The sequence below is a fragment of the Phalacrocorax carbo genome, chromosome 8 (assembly GCF_963921805.1).
Source record: "Phalacrocorax carbo chromosome 8, bPhaCar2.1, whole genome shotgun sequence".
Lineage (NCBI taxonomy): Eukaryota > Metazoa > Chordata > Aves > Suliformes > Phalacrocoracidae > Phalacrocorax > Phalacrocorax carbo.
In genome coordinates, this window is record NC_087520.1 from 44,525,001 (window position 1) to 44,542,002 (window position 17,002).

The 17,002-nt window shown below is 47.7% G+C and overlaps 1 protein-coding gene across 2 annotated transcripts in view; it reads right to left on the bottom strand.

Annotated features, from left to right (window-relative positions):
* Positions 1-1,692: 1,692 nt before the first annotated feature.
* GALNS (galactosamine (N-acetyl)-6-sulfatase) overlaps positions 1,693-17,002 on the bottom strand; it is a 48,898-nt gene continuing 33,588 nt past the window's right edge. For both annotated transcript variants that reach the window (XM_064459766.1, XM_064459767.1), the window contains exons 13-14: positions 7,765-7,882; positions 1,693-4,395 (exon numbers count right to left, since the gene is read on the bottom strand). In XM_064459766.1, the coding sequence (XP_064315836.1) occupies positions 4,309-4,395; positions 7,765-7,882 (205 nt within the window). In that variant the 3' untranslated portion in view covers positions 1,693-4,308. The remainder of the gene's footprint in view (positions 4,396-7,764; positions 7,883-17,002) is intronic.

The window sequence follows — 17,002 nt, forward strand, 5'->3', positions numbered from 1 at the left end:
TGAACAAGCACTCAAGAGTAACTCTCGGAGGGTAAAAGCGCAGGTAGTTTGTTAAGTTTCGCAGTGCTGGGGACAACAGCAAGCTCTCCTGGGAGACATTTCTCGTCTAGCCGTGCTGAAGAGGCTGCTGGCAACTCTTGCAGACAATAAACTGCCTCCCGGCACGGCCTTCCCCCAAAGAGCCCCGATTCAAACCATTCTCACCTTCAAAAGGTCTTTCTTCAGCTCCTGAAATTACTTTGCGTGGTAACTGCAAAGATGTCGTCACTGGAAAACAGAGCCTTGTCCAACCTTCGGGAGACCCTCGTCTCGTCCGCTTTGCTTTACGCGAAAGCAGGAGGCTTTTGGAAGTTGTCCACCATGCTCGGGAAGGGCTCGACTCAGCAGGTACCGAGACCCATCAGCCTCCACGCGGCAGCGAGTCTCCCAAGCTCAACAGCTTCTCCTCGGCAACAATAGTTCCAGTTTCTTTAGTAAAAGCCCACTGTCATCCTCAGCACTTGCCTGAAAACCCAGTCCCAGACACAGCGTTAACGCCGCGTTAGCAAATATGTGGGTATTGCTCGCTCTCGTTCCAAACTTGCCCATTTTCACGTTTAATACCGCATCTCCTGGCTTTCCATGTAAAATGCAGAGGCACGTTATCTTTCATCGCTGCACTCAGTACAGCTTGCAGGGCATTAACCTTGGCTCTGAATGTTCGGAATTGATCCTCTGGTTTCCAATTCCAGTGTTCGGATCCCCAAATTGTTGGTCCATAGAGACTAATTTGCCACCAAAATAATCCGTTTGTCACTGTAGGATTTTAAATCAAGGCTCCGTTTTTGCAGCCATGGACTGTAAATGCAGTAGGACTTTTTCCACGATTATTAGTTACATCAATTTCAGAAGCTTCTCTGCATGGAGGGTCGGATGATAACACAGCCTCAGGGGCAGAGCAGGGAGACTCGAGAGGCTCAGCTAATTGGAAATTAAAGGCAAGAAAGAAATTCCTTGGACTCTTAGCCCAAGTAGATATTAAGCTTTTAGTGTTTAGCTGATGTATTTAAATACAAAGAAAGGAACATCACATAGAAGCAGTCTCAGGCGTCGTCTTTCCTCTAGCTCCTATTTCTCGCAGCTTGAGAAAGGAAGCCACCAACAAACCAGCTTCGCCGTGGCAGGTCCCCGACCGGCCCCAGTAAATCCCACCAGACCTGCTCCTCTGTCGACCGCTATTGCACACACAACCCCAGGCAGGATCCGCAGGCAGCCCCCCGCAACGCCAACACCTGCCCCAGTACGGCCAGTTCACAAAACTGGGCACCTATCGCACGGACCAAGTTCAGATGGGAGGCTCAGGGTTATTATTAAGGGCAGACGTGGTCACACATGCCGGCCGCTTTGGGATCCGAGGGGTGCAGCGGTGTTTTTGAGCTGCCCCACGCTACCGCTGCAGGCCGGCGGCGCTCAGCCCCACGGCCGTGCTGGGGGACGCAGCCCCTGCTCCCCACACCAGCCTCCAAATTGTACTTGGGCGGCTGCGTGGGCTGGGAAATTGATCCACGTTAAAAATAATCCAGGGCAAACAAAACAAGCTATTTTTAACCCCAAGGCAGACCCGTGATCTGGAAGGCGGATCTGAGAGACCGTCCCAAAGCAAGGTGTTATTCGGCTGGTTTGCAGGTGCGCACAGACAAATCATAGCACGCGTTTCTGATAAATTAGTTTATTTTTCTTCATTAGTTCTTCATCTCACAACTTTAATATCTGTACATCTTTGGGAAAGGCATTGATTTAAAATTCCTCCTAGCTATCCAGCTGCAAAACTACGATTCTTATTTAAATTTAAAGCAGAAGCTTCTTCACATTAAGCTTTGATCTTTTGTAATAAATGGACATGAAGCAGAAAATAAACAGACATCAATTCACTTAGAGCAGCCAGTGCAAAGTCTACAACCAGTATCTATGTACTGGGAGGTTATTTCAGTGAGGAATGAGGACTTTGTGTGCCAGGTAACCAGACAAACGCCGCGTGTGCTGAGAACAGGGTGGCTTGTCCAAGCAAGTTACGCAGACGGGGGGGGGGAAGCGTCATCTTCAAAACTGCAAGCTGTGAAAGAGCGAAGCGGCAGCCAGGGCACGGGGTAGCAGGCATCGTACCTGACGATGGGCATGCTGCAAATGGAAAGAACTGAGAAGCGTGCCTGGGCCGGTGCTCAGAGGATGAGCTGCAATCCTGCGACGCGATCTCGTAACAAGCAGCGCGTAGAAAGACAAACCGCCGTTACAGTTCGCAGCAGACATGTTCAGAACTATTTGAGGGCTGACAGCAATTTTCAGGGAGCTGCAGTGACAGACTCCCTCCTCTGGTGGTATCTTTATCTGCTGATAACAGTGAACTGGAAGGCTCCGAATGCTTCTGGGTGACAGAAGCACTAAACCAGAGGTGGGTGGCACCCAGGAAACAGGAGGTTACTGGTTTTGACTGGTCTCCGGTGCTGACAGATGCACATGACTGCTGCAAGTCCTCCTCCGACCCCTTCTCGCAGAGCACCACCGAAGAACGGGCTGATCGGAATCTCTCAGGACTTGAGCTATCCACGCTATGTCAGAACAAGGAGGAATGTTATGGATGAACTGGAAAGGCCCTGACATACTTGAAGGGCAATTAGGAACATCAAAAGGCAGCAAAGAAATCTGGATTATAAACAAATGCCACTTGCAGATGCACAGAGATTCAGGGGCTCTGCCAGGCGATGAAGTGTTGGCTGTGATTTCTGATGGGTGGAACAGAAAGAGCCGACTCAAGCGCTGTTCTTCTTATAATCTTATAGGATTATCCAGCTTCATGAGATATACACTGGGAATTACTGTGGAGGGGATTACAGGTAGCATAAATCATGGGAATGGAGAGAATGAGTGCGTTTGGGGTTACAGGGAGGGTAAGAACAAGCAGCTGAGAAGCCTGTAGCAGGCAGTAGCACAGCAGTTACCAGAGAAGCAGAGCTCTCAACCCACCTCAAGCCAGGCCCAAGCGTTGCTTGGGAAGGAAGCAGGGCTGTTTACAGACACAGAGCACCTCGATTTTTCCCAAGGCAGCACACCACCATGCGGAGAAGGCATGTGCACTGTACAGAACACCAGAGTGGTGGAAGCGGAGCTGTGGGTGGCGCAAACAGCACGGGCAGGGTTGCTTCTCACTGCTCCCCTGAAGCCCGAGACTCGCCTTGCTCGGCTTTGTTTGAGACACGTTTATTAGCAATAGCGAAGGGTGAAACAGGCTCAAAAGGAGATGAGAAATTTGCAACGCGGAATTGCACGAAGGATCGGCATTTACTCTGTTTAAAGAAGTGCTACACCCAGGCTGTGGAAAGTTTGCACAAGGAGAATTCCTCAGAGAACGTAGACTGGAAACAGGGTCAAGAGTCAACATCTGATGTAAACGGGCATTTCTGAGCCTGCAGTTCGCTGGGCCCAGATCATGAGACTAGAAGTGAGACTTAAACCATGCTTGGACCCAGATTTTTGGAAATTAAAAAAAGCCCTGAAACGAACAACTGACCCCCAGCTCCCCAATAACATCCTGCCCACCATCAAGAAGGCAATACTTACATGAACACTTATCTTCAAATTTCTTTCTACTGTTACCTAGGGAATGTTTGCAGCTACGCACAGAAGGAAGGCAGGGCGTTCTCCCTGGAGCAACCCCGGAGCCGGGAACAGGAGGGAGCACTTGTCTGCACCCAGCGATGCACAGCAGCGGCCTGGGCTGTGCAGCTGCACCCAGTACTCGCAAGTTTAGGAAGAAAGGAAAAACAAGCTGGAGTCCAGAGTTCACAATAGAAATCAAATGTTAAAACAACAAGTTACAGGCAAACAAAACAAGGGCAGGTTGGGCAGGGTTTTCTGGCGGCTCTAAGTTTCCTGACCAGGCTCCCCCCGGCTGCTGTTGGGGCATGTGAATGAGCGATGATTTGAGAGAGCAGGTTGGGAGGAAGGAGCAAGAGGAAAGGTGCATCCCTGGCATTTCTGAGGTGGTGGCAGAGTTGTAGTTGTCCAGAGAGCTTTTCCAGTCTTCACTGAACACAGTCTTCACTGAAAAGTTACCAATTACGGAAACAACTAAACCAACAGAAGAGTACAAGCTAAACCCTGAGCACTAGCAATATAAACACTGGCCCTTTTGGAAGAGCAAATGATGATATCATACATACATCACACCCTTCCTGTATAAACAGGAGTGCCAACATGAGAAGACACGCTTTGTAAACCGTCTGTCTGGTTGGTTATAGCTTTTCTGTGTAGCTCTTGAGGGCTGCAGAGAAATCAGTGAGGCCAAAAGCACTTCTTGGGATCAGACTTGGGTGGTTTCAGGCACCTCCCTAGCTTCTCACAGCCTGGGGGAGACCAGTTCTGTTAAAAACAAACAAAAATATACAGAAAGATGATTCATACCAAGTATCTGCTAAGCGCGAATCCTAACCAACCCCTTTTTGATTCTCACAAAAATGCCCTTATGTCCTGCTTGAGAAATGAAACTCCTCTTGTAGCCAGTGCTCCTGGGCTCATCAACTTCCCAACGCCAAACGCTATTCAAAATACACTTTAGGAAAGGCTACAAATCCTTGTGCAGCGGATGATTCCCCCTCCCGGGGTCCAGGGGTCTCTCCTGTACACATGCAGTCTGCTAGAGTTCTGGTGACCTTCCTCTCTGTCCTGTAGTAGCATGGAGCAACCAGACCACGAGGTTTTGGTGAAATCCCCAATTTTCCTGGGACCCAGCAGGCAGTTAACATTCTGAGCACGAAGATATCCATGCACTTTCTTGAGGAAACAAGCAAAAAGCAACAGAAGGCCAAGGGTGTGAGATAGATAAGAACGCCTGTATTTTAATGAGCATTTTGATGGATGAATTCATGAACAGATGGGGTAGGAGGCATTTACAAGACAACTACTCCAGTGCCTGCAGACCAAAACTATTCACCTCCCTTGTTTCCATGTTTCTTGAACTATGTTTCTCCAGCACGTGTACGACACAGAAACCATGTCAGCATGGAAACCCACTGCAAACCTCAGTTTCCAAAGGGATTAATGACAGAAGGCATTTGGGTAGAAGAACTTTTTCAATTTCATTGCGGGTTTGTCATTCAAAATTTGGGACTGCGGTAATGTGAACGGCAGCTCACAATCCCCATTCTGCCTTCGGAGACCTTTCACGTTCGTTCTCTGTCCCTCCCTCTGTCAAGGTCTGTCCATCCATGGAAGACTCCTGCTGTCGCCTGTGAAAGGTCAGTTCAGCTCCGACCTATTGCCTTTTATTTTATTTATTTTTACCCTTCAAGTCATTTAAGTTTTCTTAGAATTAAACTCCTGTAGAGTAAAAGAAAAGCTTAACTCCAGAAAAAATGCCGGAGCAGGTTTCTATTCCTAACGGCCGACAACAGATGGCAGTGAGAGACCAGCTATGTCTGCAGGAGGAGCAGACCACAGAGGGGAGCTCTGGCGGAAGGCACCTCACTGCACGAAAGGCTCCAGACAGTTTAAGAACAGTTAACGCTGTTTTTAAAATCCGTTTCTCAATCTTAAAACGTGCAACCACCACTATGAATTTCAGATGCCTGACTACTCTGGAGAGGCAACAGAGACCCAAAGAAACAAATGAAATATTTGTTCTTTTGAAAAAAAAACCCAACCCAAATGGTATCTGCTTCAGTCTCGCAGTCCAAATTGGCTTTCCTGAGTCGGTAAGTGCTGAGAGCCCCAAGGACACCATGTGTTCTGCAAGTCAAACACGCAGTCAAGCCAGCACGGCTCCACTGCACGGAGCAATTTCTCCTACACTTCCACATGAGGAAAACATAGCAGAACTGGCTCCGCGGGAGCTTCATCTACACTGCTGGTGGGATACACCACAGATGGGCCAGCAAACACTTGCCCTGCTCAGGAGGGCTGATGCTGCTGCGCTTACATCAATCCCAGTACCGCAGTGGCTACAAACCCATCCATCTGCTTTGCTCATGCATCAGTAAAGACAATTCTCCTCTGTCCCAGAAAGGATATTAGATACCCATATCAAATAAGTAGGTGACAGAATTTAGAAGGCAGTGTTAGGCATATTATTAGTAGGTGATATTTATCTCCCAGCATCCTCCAAAGACAGATTTAGGGCCCAGTCAACCCCAGCAACACTATCACTCCAAAAAGACTTAGTTATCTTCATTTCTGGTCTCAAAAGGCTATAATTTGGTGCCCGTTTATTTCAGTTTTGTGACCGTGTAATTAGCCCATTAGGAGTTTACCCACAATAGAAAGCTCATCATGTTTCCTGCTGGGATTTGAACATTTCTCCTGGGATTAGAATACCCCCAGCCCAGCAGGGAGGGCTTTCTGCCTCAGACAGCCTGAACGATCTGGTTTGAGCTTGGCCAAGCAGTGGAGCAATCATTAGCTGCCTCTGCGTACAGACTAGGCAGGCATAACTGGACTCGGACGAGCCCCGGACACTGCCGTAGCCAAAGCACATGTGACAGCCTGCAAAACTTCTACCCACTAAGTTAGAACAAGGCATCCTCAGGGAGAAGACTGACTCTCAGTAGCCTGGGGCTGGGGTACGGGACCAAGTATGGGACCTCCAGTGCAGCACTTTTTCCATGATGCAACCCAAAGGCACTGGGTGATGACAAACAGGGGTCCCAGATGTTTTCACAGCACCTAAACACACTGCACCAGGGTAGCTGCAGAAGAGCAGAGTATGCCTCCAATTTATGAACCAGTTTTGGAGTTGGAATTAGCACAGAAGAAATGCCTTTCCAGTGAAGGTCTCTGGCAGCAGCCAGGCACTGGGGAGAGTGCCTGAACCCAAAGGGTCCCAGAGGAGCACGGAACAGAGTTTATTAAGGGAAAAGTTGAATAATGAAAGCAAACAACACAGAAACAATGGTCCTTCAAATCTTTTTCCTACTTAACATCCAAAAAAAAAAAGATGTGACAAAGCTAAAAAAGATCTTTGCCTTCTTACTAAGGAGACACAGCTCCATGTTTTGTACTTTTCTGGCTGGCTGGAGATGGACCCTAAGCAGCAGGTACTGCCTGTTTGATTCAGAAGATTATTCCAGCAACAGCAAGATTTTGCCTGCTACTGTTTTGTGTCAATCTACAGGCACATGTCAGACTACACACACTCTTGTCCTCTGACAACTTTACCTCCTACAAACCATCCAGTTTCTTTCCCAGGTTCGCAACAAACCAAGCAGCATTTGACAGAAGAGCCAAACTGCAACTTTCCAACATGCAATTGGAAACAGAAAACAGAATTGAAAATGTTTGTCATGTTTCAAGCCATAAAGACTTTGGAAAGGTCAGGCATGGGTGGAATTGGAGGAGACCGAGCAAGACCAAAGATACTCTCACGCATCACTGAAAAAGAGCCACCGTCCCAGTCCCACCACTCAAAACACAGAGGACTTTTGAGATTTGCAGAAGGGGATTAGAAAGGGGAAGGAGGATCTACAGCTGTAGATACTGCCGTATCTCTGAGGAAGGAAGCCACAGAGTTTATCACAGCATGTTAACCCCGCTCGCTTTGTACGAGCCTTCCTACGCTGCTGCATTCCGCGGGTAACAAACAGCCCTCTCCTCTGCGGAACAGCCAGGCAACCCTTCAAACGGTCGAGCGCGCCTCTCTTCTCCATCCCTTCCCCGCATTAGGTGACATTTTAAAGCCTTTACAGAATATATTTTAAGCTAAGGATTCTCAAGCGTATTTATGCTTTAACCACTCACCATGACGGCCTTGTCGCACACGTTAAGCTGTGGCTCCCCTGGCACCATGGTCGCTTTGTGCTGCTGGACGACGACAGATATTCGCTCCATAGCCCTCTGGTATTCATCGCCGGCAAAACTAGAACGTGAAAAAGAAACACAGACGTTATTAGTGGGGCTTCATTCACAGCTTCATTGCAGCGTCCTCATCGCTAAGCTAGGTCCGAAAGCTCTTCCTGGGCCACAGCAAAGGAGAGGAGTAGGTAAACATGCAGTTGACACTAATTGCCCACAGGTCCGTTGGGGAATGAAACATCTGGGCTGACAGAGTCCAGCCTGGCTGGGCCTGGAGGCTGCAGGTCTGAGATGCTCGGCTTAGGGCAGCGAGGATGGCAGATGGCTTGCTCTCCCCGGCAAAGCAGCACATGGCTCCTGGCAGATCATGTCAGCATGGGGCTTTAGCTTTCAAAACCGCTAGTCCCAGCGGCTCCAAACGTGTCGCTTCGTAGTCGGGCAGATACGCTGCAAGCTCACGTTGATTCCCGAGGGGGATCTTGTTGGCAAAGGCCGCATGTACAAAGAAGGGTGCTTCTGGGGTTGTCCTTGAGCTGTGCCTTAAACGATTATCAAGGCAAACTTCCTAGACACAGGACAAACACCTTGCCAGACATGTTAGTACACAGACAAGTTTGCCTAGGCAATCCTTCCAGTGTGTCACCCAAGAGGTCACCCAGCTCTCTGCGCGTTCGTTCTCCGCTCTTCCGAGTGCTTTTCTGAACACGTGCGTCACGCAGGGGCATTTATTGCAGGGAAACCAGGGTAATGTCAATACTTGGTTTTTCAAGGGTGTTCTCAAGCTAAGGGTTTCAAATACAACCATTGGCTAGTGAAACTTCACAATCACCAAGATGAACTAATATTATGCAAACAGGAAGATGGAGAAGAAGAATAGAAGTGACTTGTCCAAGACAAGAATACCTCCTCCATTTCGCAACATCCACCCTGGGGTTCTGCCCCATCTACATTCTTCCATTATAGCTTTATTATTCCAAGCTGGGACCCATCTGTCATGCTGCAAGCCCTCATACAGGGTTATGAATTACCAGATTTTTATCCACCCGATTACTCCAGTAGGTACTTGTTTAAGTGGTTCAGGATGTACTTCACTAATGCTTCAAGTATTTCTAAGATGGAGGATTACTACCCAATGATCTCATTTTGTCCACCACGTTAAGAGTCACTTAAAAAACAGAGAGCAGCAAATTGCTTCTGAAGATAAAAGAAACAATGCAGCTTGGTCCTGACCTCAGGCTCCCTTTGCTTACAGTCCAAGCTGGCCACCAGCCCCACACTCCAGCTAATTTCCTTCTTTGAAAAAACAATCACTTTTCGAAGCCCAGTAATGTGCCAACAGTTTCCAGTAAACCCTATAAATATCACATCTCGGCAACCATCCAGAGAGAAGCTGATTGTGGGGATGGGCCTGAGCTTTGCTGATAGAGAACCGGAAGGGAATTTGAAATGACAAGCTCGAGCAAACTAATCTGTTGCTCTCACACCCAGCTGGCTGTATCCTGGTGGAGAGGCTATCACCGGGACCGGCTGTGTGATCTGTGCGGCCCACCCTGAAATTCACGCTATTCTTGCAAAGCTCCCCAATTTGCTTGCTCCCCTCCCCACGCGTCCCACCTCAGCTCTCACAGCGGCCAGCTGCTTACTGCTGCGCTGCCCCAGAGACTCTGCCGAGAACAGCGGGACAGCTTGGGAGCTGCCAAAGACCGTCTCTGACTCACGCCCAGATGAAGACACTCGAGGCAGCAATCACTTGGCTCTGAGTGTTGCATCCCGGTGGCACAATGGCCTTTCAGTTTGGCGAGATTTTTATCTGGAAGCCTTCTGGTCTCATTTCAAGCGTGCAGGATTGCCAGCCCGGCAGCATGCTTGAAAAAAAAACAAACCAGATTTTTTAAAAGAGGCAGAGAGGGTTTAAAGCTAACCTGTGTTGACACGCGGAGGACAGCGGACACGGGAGAGCCCGCAGGTGGAGAGAAAGCGCTGCAGAGGCAAACACACTAAGGGAGTCTGCCTAAAAACGCAGGCGAGTACCAGGGATGCACACAGCATCTTGGGCATCTGAGCTGGAGTCCGGATGAAGTGGGGGAGCCAGAGACGTTTTAAAGCCTAAAAATTCTAGCGATGGAATCGGAGGCGAAACACGGTTTAGGGAGACACGTGCGTTTCAGTGGTTTAGTTTCTAATGCACCTATTGTGCCAGGATTTGAAAGCTCTTCCAAAGCCGAGCTAATCACACTTCATTAAGATCCTCGTATGAAGGATTAATATGAATTCATACATATTTTAATCAATTGTTAGAGTCTAACAGATACTCTAGATATCAAATCATTCAATGCCTCCTCCTGCTGCTCTTGTAACTGTCTAATGTGTTTATTTCTGTCACATACTTGTGTCATCTCTCTAGCATTTAAGATCTTCTTTTGGAAGTGGACCCGTAAGATAAATGTTGCTGCTAACTAATTAAGCTCCACAGCATCTTTGCAAATATTTAAGTGCTAAAGAGATTGCCCAATTTTGTCCATCGAAATGCCTTTTCATACATAGGCTTCCAAATTAGCTATAATCTGGACGGACCAGTGCAAAACACAGCTGTGGTCTGGATGAAAGATAAACAACATGTTGTCACGACTGCTGCTTTTTGCTCCAAATATGCCAGTCCTGTTGCAATGAAAAAACGTCTTTTTGTTATAATCTTAACTACTGCATTTATCCACGGCATCGTTGCTCATTAGCAACCTAAGACATGTGGATGCCGCAGTATAACAAAGTAGGCTCGAATCATTTAAATCATTGTCTTGCTTTAATTCCCATGTTCAGGACACTCCTGGCTTTTTTGGCTAGCTCAGCAGTGACAGGAAATCTTGGCCTAACCTCAGCTCCTGGTGCTTTTGAACTGCTCTCCTCTGCAGCTTCTACACTTTTAGATTATTTCAGCATTTACCATAGGCTGAATGACTTCCCCAAAGCACAAGAGAAACAGCTTGGCACATGTAAAAGACTCGCACTTCTCACCTAAGTACAAAGCTGGCTAGAGCTAAAGAACACGTACAGATTATGCTCCAAGTCGCACTGCTAACCTATAAACCTTGTCTCGGTAGGGCTTAACGAGCTCTTAAGCTGGCTAAACCTGTTGACGCTAGTTTAAAACATATCCGATTGCAGCTGTCTTCCTCGTGTTGAAGTACACGACAGTGACGAACCCGAGTGCTGTAAGGTGTCGTTCAATGCCGGAAGATCATCGCAGATCGTCTTCAGATGCCTCCATTGAACACATGAACCGTCTTCCTCATCCAGACGTGTATCAGGTCTCCGTGCACGGCCGGGGACTGCAGTGCCTGCAGGATGGCACCAGCCCCGGGGCCGGCATTCGCGTGAAACTGGAGCAGAGACAAAGCCGTGCTGGTGGTAGGGGTTGGTTTTCCTGTCTTGGCCCCACAGAGACCCCCATTCCTCTCTCTGCTGAGCTCAGGTTTTGCTCAGACGGACCTGTTTAGCTCCACAATACACACCAAGATCCAATATCCATGCAGCAATTTGTGAAGTATTTACTGACTGCATACAGGGGTTAAAATTGTCTCCAGCCCTACATAAGAAGGGCATTTTGAGACAAAAAAAAAATCTATAAGAGTGCCTTTAATCTGTGTGTAAGATGGGGATAATTCCTTCATGGTAATCAGTCCGAGCTGTTACTGGAGCTGGGAACCTCTCTTACGTGGAGTCCCATCGTTTCCCTGAACGTGTACGCAGGACGGGGCTGCGAGGGCAGGGTTGGCTTCATTCTGTGTTCCAAGAAAATGGTATTATCTATACAGGTGTTTGGGCATTATTGCCTGCACGAAGATCCAGACCTCGCTGCCTCCGGGGCATGCTGCATTTTGTATTCTAGTTCAGCAATCCTGCAGAAGGAGAGCTGGGAATAGCACTAGAAGAATGAGAGGGTGAGCAGGTGGTGTGGTGAGGAGTTTGCTAAAAGAGATCCCCCAGCGTACATGAAATTATTCCATGCTCAGAATGAGGGAACGGAGTGGACAAAGTCCAGGGTCATTACACTAATTGACACTTTACCTCCGGGAAGTCTCTGGAGACCCAATCAGGGCTGGATTACGAGTGCTGGGTCCCAGGCACAGGTGTGGCCTGTGCTTCCTTCATTTAGTGTAATTGTGCCTTGGCAATCTGTTCCCATCTCCTCCCTCTCCAAACAGCTCCAGTGTAACCTGCTCGGCTATTAACCCCACCGTGCCCTACGCTGAAATTCAGGTTTGGAAGAAGGAGAGTGTGTCTCACACGCCGCCTTCCGCGTTTGGGCTCAGGTTTAATCTTGCAGTCGTCAGTGTCTTTCACCTTCAGGCCTGCTACATCCTGAGCTTAAGGAGGTGGAGAGGGTGATTCTCCACCATCATAAATACACCCTCAAATAGATCAGAACCGGAGGAAATTAAAGAGCATTCTTTAAAATCTAGATCTTGATGTTTCATACCTCATCCTGATGATTCATATACGGGCGCAGCACAGCGTGTCTATCCTGGGAGCGACAGGACCGTGTTATTATCGAGAGAAATGTAACAAAATGGGTATTATATAGTGCACTTCACGGAAACCTGGCAGTGGGCTCTTAATAGCAGCTTTCAGATTTATAGCGTGTTTTACCAGATGCACATGAAGTTATGGGAAGAGCATAAAACTTGGCTAATGTTTTGTATCTTCTACTTCCTTCTCCACTGGTATTATTTTAATTAAAAACATTATTTTTACTTGTGAAATACACCCAGATTCAGGTAATTTATCTATTAACAGTGCTTGAGGCTGCTCAGTATCCAAGTCTTGATCTTGTCCTATTATTCAGCCTTCCTCAGTTCCTCTCTTCTATTACCGAGCTTATTTGCAATTTAAAGCGTGCACATACATGAGGCAGACAACAGGTTTGGGGATCCGTTGGTGAAGCACAGCGATTTGCGATGACTGGAAAGATCCACAGGGCCGGAGAAAAACAAAAAAAGGAATCAAACGGAAGAACGCCGGGCTGCTCACACCCCAATTCACCGCCCTGGTCCAGCAGGATCCGTGGGGCACGAGGCCAGTTAGCCACACAAATACCTGGTGTACTGATGATGCCTCTCAACCTGCGTGGATTCTCTAAGTGTCCATAGCTTTCCTTGCAGCCAGGCGCGATCCTGCTGACCCTCTACCTGGCCACCCAACGTCATGGAAGTTGTAACTCCCCGGCTTCAAGAATCCTGCCTTTTTGCTGGATTTCATTGCGAGCGACCACAGCGTTCAAAGGGCAGAGGGGATAAAGGCAGAGCAGCTACGTAAAGCCTTAGTCTCCACGTGAACAGGCGACAGAAGATAACGACTCTCCATCTGATCCTCCCGCTAGCTGCTTCAGTGGTATTTCTGAATCATAATTTAAGCAACGTGTCCTTCAGGCTGTTCTCTGAGGCTGTAGCGCTGCCTGAGCCTGTCTCTGAAGATGTCCATTTCAAACTGCGTCTTGCGTTTTTGAGACTGGTTCATACGGCTTTTTACTTCAATATTCCATTTTGTAGAGCAGCACTCTAGTCTAGACAGTTACCCATCAAAATTCCTGCAGGCTGTTGGTCTGCTGCGATTAAGCAGAAGTTACAGGTAGATCTGACAGCGTGTGGCAACGCACAGCGCTGATCCCAGACCGGGCAAAGAGCAGCTATCGATGGAGTTTGCCTCTGATATTAGGCTAGAAACTCTCCCCCACAGGCGTATTTTCCTTCAGCCCTCTCTCCTCCAGCGCTGGCTGCGTGCCGGCTCTCACGCCTGGCTTGCATACTTCCGACAACCTCTCTGCGCCCAGCCCCTGTGTGGTTGATGCTGGATGTTTTTTACTGGCGTCGCTGAGGCTCTTTATCCACAGTTCTCCACAGTTTCCATAGCTTTACTTTTCCTTAAGGCCCCCCTCTCCTGTGGCAGCAGCTAATTCACCCCTGCAATGCAGCTAGTGCCATTTCCCTCTTTTTCAAGATAAGGAGCCGGCATCTCCCCTGGGCAAGATTCCTGCTCTTTGTCATACACATTTTTTCTCCCCGTTTTATACCTTCTCTCTTCTCCCCACAGCGAGGTTTCTGCCCTGATCAGTAAGGTGAGACTGGCAACTCTTCTATCAGATCCTTTCCCCTCTAGCTTCCCTTCAGGAGCTTCTTCCTGTCTTTTCTGGCTCCATAACCAGTGCAATTACCTCTCTGATGATTTCCTGGATTTTCCATCTGCTCAAAATAGGCACTTGTGAGCTCTCTTGTTAATTAATGTGTTCTAAAATCATTATGTTCATCAACCAAGCCTTCTGACTTCCATTTTTTCCATAACAGTAAAAGCTATTACCCTAAGTAAAACACAGGTATTTTGACATTCACATTTTAGTAACCTCAGTTTTGAACAGAGGCTAATCGCTCAAAGCGGAGCGCTACTAACCTGGAGTATCGACAATGCATGAGCTGTACTCACCTGTTACTAAGGCTTTGCACCTCTGGCTCAAAGTGACAGGATTTCAGAGATTTCTGTTATAAATTCTTTTAGCATCTTTGGCATCTGACTCAAAACACCGTCTCCTCTTCAGTCTGCACCGGGTGTTTTGTTGCCTGTATTTTAGGCTGTGCCAGTTTTTGCTATGTATTATTACTTGTGTCCTTCCTGACTGGCAATGAACTATTTTAGTAAAGGCGTGTATGAACAGTGAGCTGTGACTTGGGCAGTAAAACCGACAACTGGTTGTGAAGATGTTACCAACAGATAATTTTACTGCATTTGCCGCATACGGTTTGAATGGAGAAGCAAGGTCCCTGTGCAGTACTTAGCGGACACACAATACCCCAAATGTAAGAGAATTCGGTAAAGAAAAAGACCTATCAGATCTTGTAGTTCTGCATTCTGATAAATTTGGTGACAAAGGCACCCCACAGTTTGAATGTTTTTATACGAAGCAAAAACCTCTAGTAATTGCGTCTAGAGAGAAAACAAAATACTGCTTAGACTTAGAGAAATGCTTCTGCTTTGTGTGCTGCCTAGCACACAGTCTTATTTATATTTTCAAGTTGAGAGCTATAAAAAAAGAGCTATCTTCTGTCCCACAGCCTACGCGGATCTAATGAATCTCTTGGATGACAAAAGACACAAACGGTTCACTTCTCACTACAGATAACAAGGTAACTCTTGTATAACGCAGTTACGTTACCAGTTTTGGCTACCTAAAGAAAGATTATTTACCAGTAACCACACTTCTTTGAAATATATTGCCCACATATACCCTGGTATTGCCGGTGTTCTTATTACAAGGACCTCTCCAGAAGCCAATTTTGCCCCGTCAGTACCTGCAGGCCTGTTCATGCCCTACCTCATCCTGCAGCCATATAAATATCGAGCTTGTCCTATGGTGCCAAGCTTCTCTCCACGCTAGGACCCCGGAGTCCTGCAGTTCTCAGGAGAGTCCTCCTCTTTCCAAGAGAGAAGGGGATAAGAGCTTGGTAGTGAATGTATATCTGGTCCTGGTGCTGAGCGTGTCAGTCCTGAAGGTCAACTACAGGACATGGATCTTGCTCCATCCAGTCCCCTGATGTGATGATGTAAATACGGCATCACCTGGGCAAGCTCAGGCAGCGTGAGACCTCGTCACACGCATTTGGCACTGCTGTGAATCCCAGCTAACAAAATGCAAAGTCTGTGAGGCTCTTGGATTGCTGGGGTGAAGTTGCAGTCCAGACCGAGAAACATCAACAGTTACCTTTCAAGGTGAAGGAGGCAAACACAACCGTGTCTCTTGGCGGACACTGGGGTGCAGGAGGCATTCCAGCCAAAAACCGAGGGGCAATGGCAGGAAGGAACAGTCACAACCCTGTTGGGAGGGTCTGTTCCTAGAGTCAGACATGTGGAGGGACTCATGCACAGCCTTACATGAAGGAGAACGGAAGCGCAGGGTGCCATATGGCTCAGAACTGCCAGACGTATCCTCAACACGAAGACAGGACCTGCCTGTAATTGCCTGACCAGTTTTTCCACTGCATGAAAAGTGCTCCTGCGGGAGATAAGCTTTTGCTGATATTGCTTCCAAGCAGGCTCCAGGAAATCCAATGAACTGTGTCAGGAAGAGGAAGGACTTGTCCTGCTTCACCACAAAACCCAGGGAACTGAAAACTTTACATGCCGTCTGTAGATCTTGAAGGATTTGCATCTTCAGTGACGCCTTCAGCAGCCAGTTCTCCAACGAAGACTGAAAAGGCTAATCCCCGTGGTCCAAGATGAGCTGAAATCGTAGCCTTGAAAAAGTCTCTTAGCATCACGTGGCACCTTGTGTGCACAACATCACGACCCAAAGCCATTTCAGATGAGACTGCCTGAACATAAGCACCCTGCGAGTCAAGAGTGTTGCCGCAGTTGACTGAACTGATTGATTTCTAGAATGCCCTGGCTCTGAGATCCCCTAGGATCCTAGAGGGAGCTCAGATATATAAGCAGTAAATCCTTCTGCAAGTGCATGTGATGCCTGGCCTTCATGCACAGCAATGAAACCTCTTACTCTTGGTTTTGCACGTGACCCTGCTCTAAACTAATGCAAACCAAGAGATATGACAGATAATGAAAACAGTTTTAGGGAGAAGAAAAGGCTGCACTAAAATAAGGAGTAAATGAAATAAAGAATGAACAAAAGCAGGCAGAGAGACCAGGGCATCGGTGTGCCACGCTGCGCCTTCACAGCAGCAGAAATACTAATAAAATCTGGTACAGATTTAACAAAGCAAAGTGGTAAAGTAAATGACATCAAAGAGGGAAAGGTACCAATAAAACGGGTGCAACACAAAGTTTTCTAAACGCTTTGGCAACATAACGACACACCAGAAGAGCCAAGCTGGTAAAAGAGCTATATGATAGACCCTGCTCCTCCAGGGCTGCAGGATGATGAACAGAGGAGCGTGGCCAACACGGACTGTGAACACACACACACACAAACACACACTCTCCTCAGGCTGGAGCACAAGCGATACGAGCGCACCCTGCACGTACGGACAGACAGATGCACGCTTGGAGGAGGATGCTGGATTCCCTTCTGAGAAACATTAGTGTCGGGACTCCCAACAGGCTGTCTGCCAAGGGGGATAATTAAGCTAAATAAAATACACAACAGTAACAGCTCCACAAATGAGGATAATTTAATTACCACATT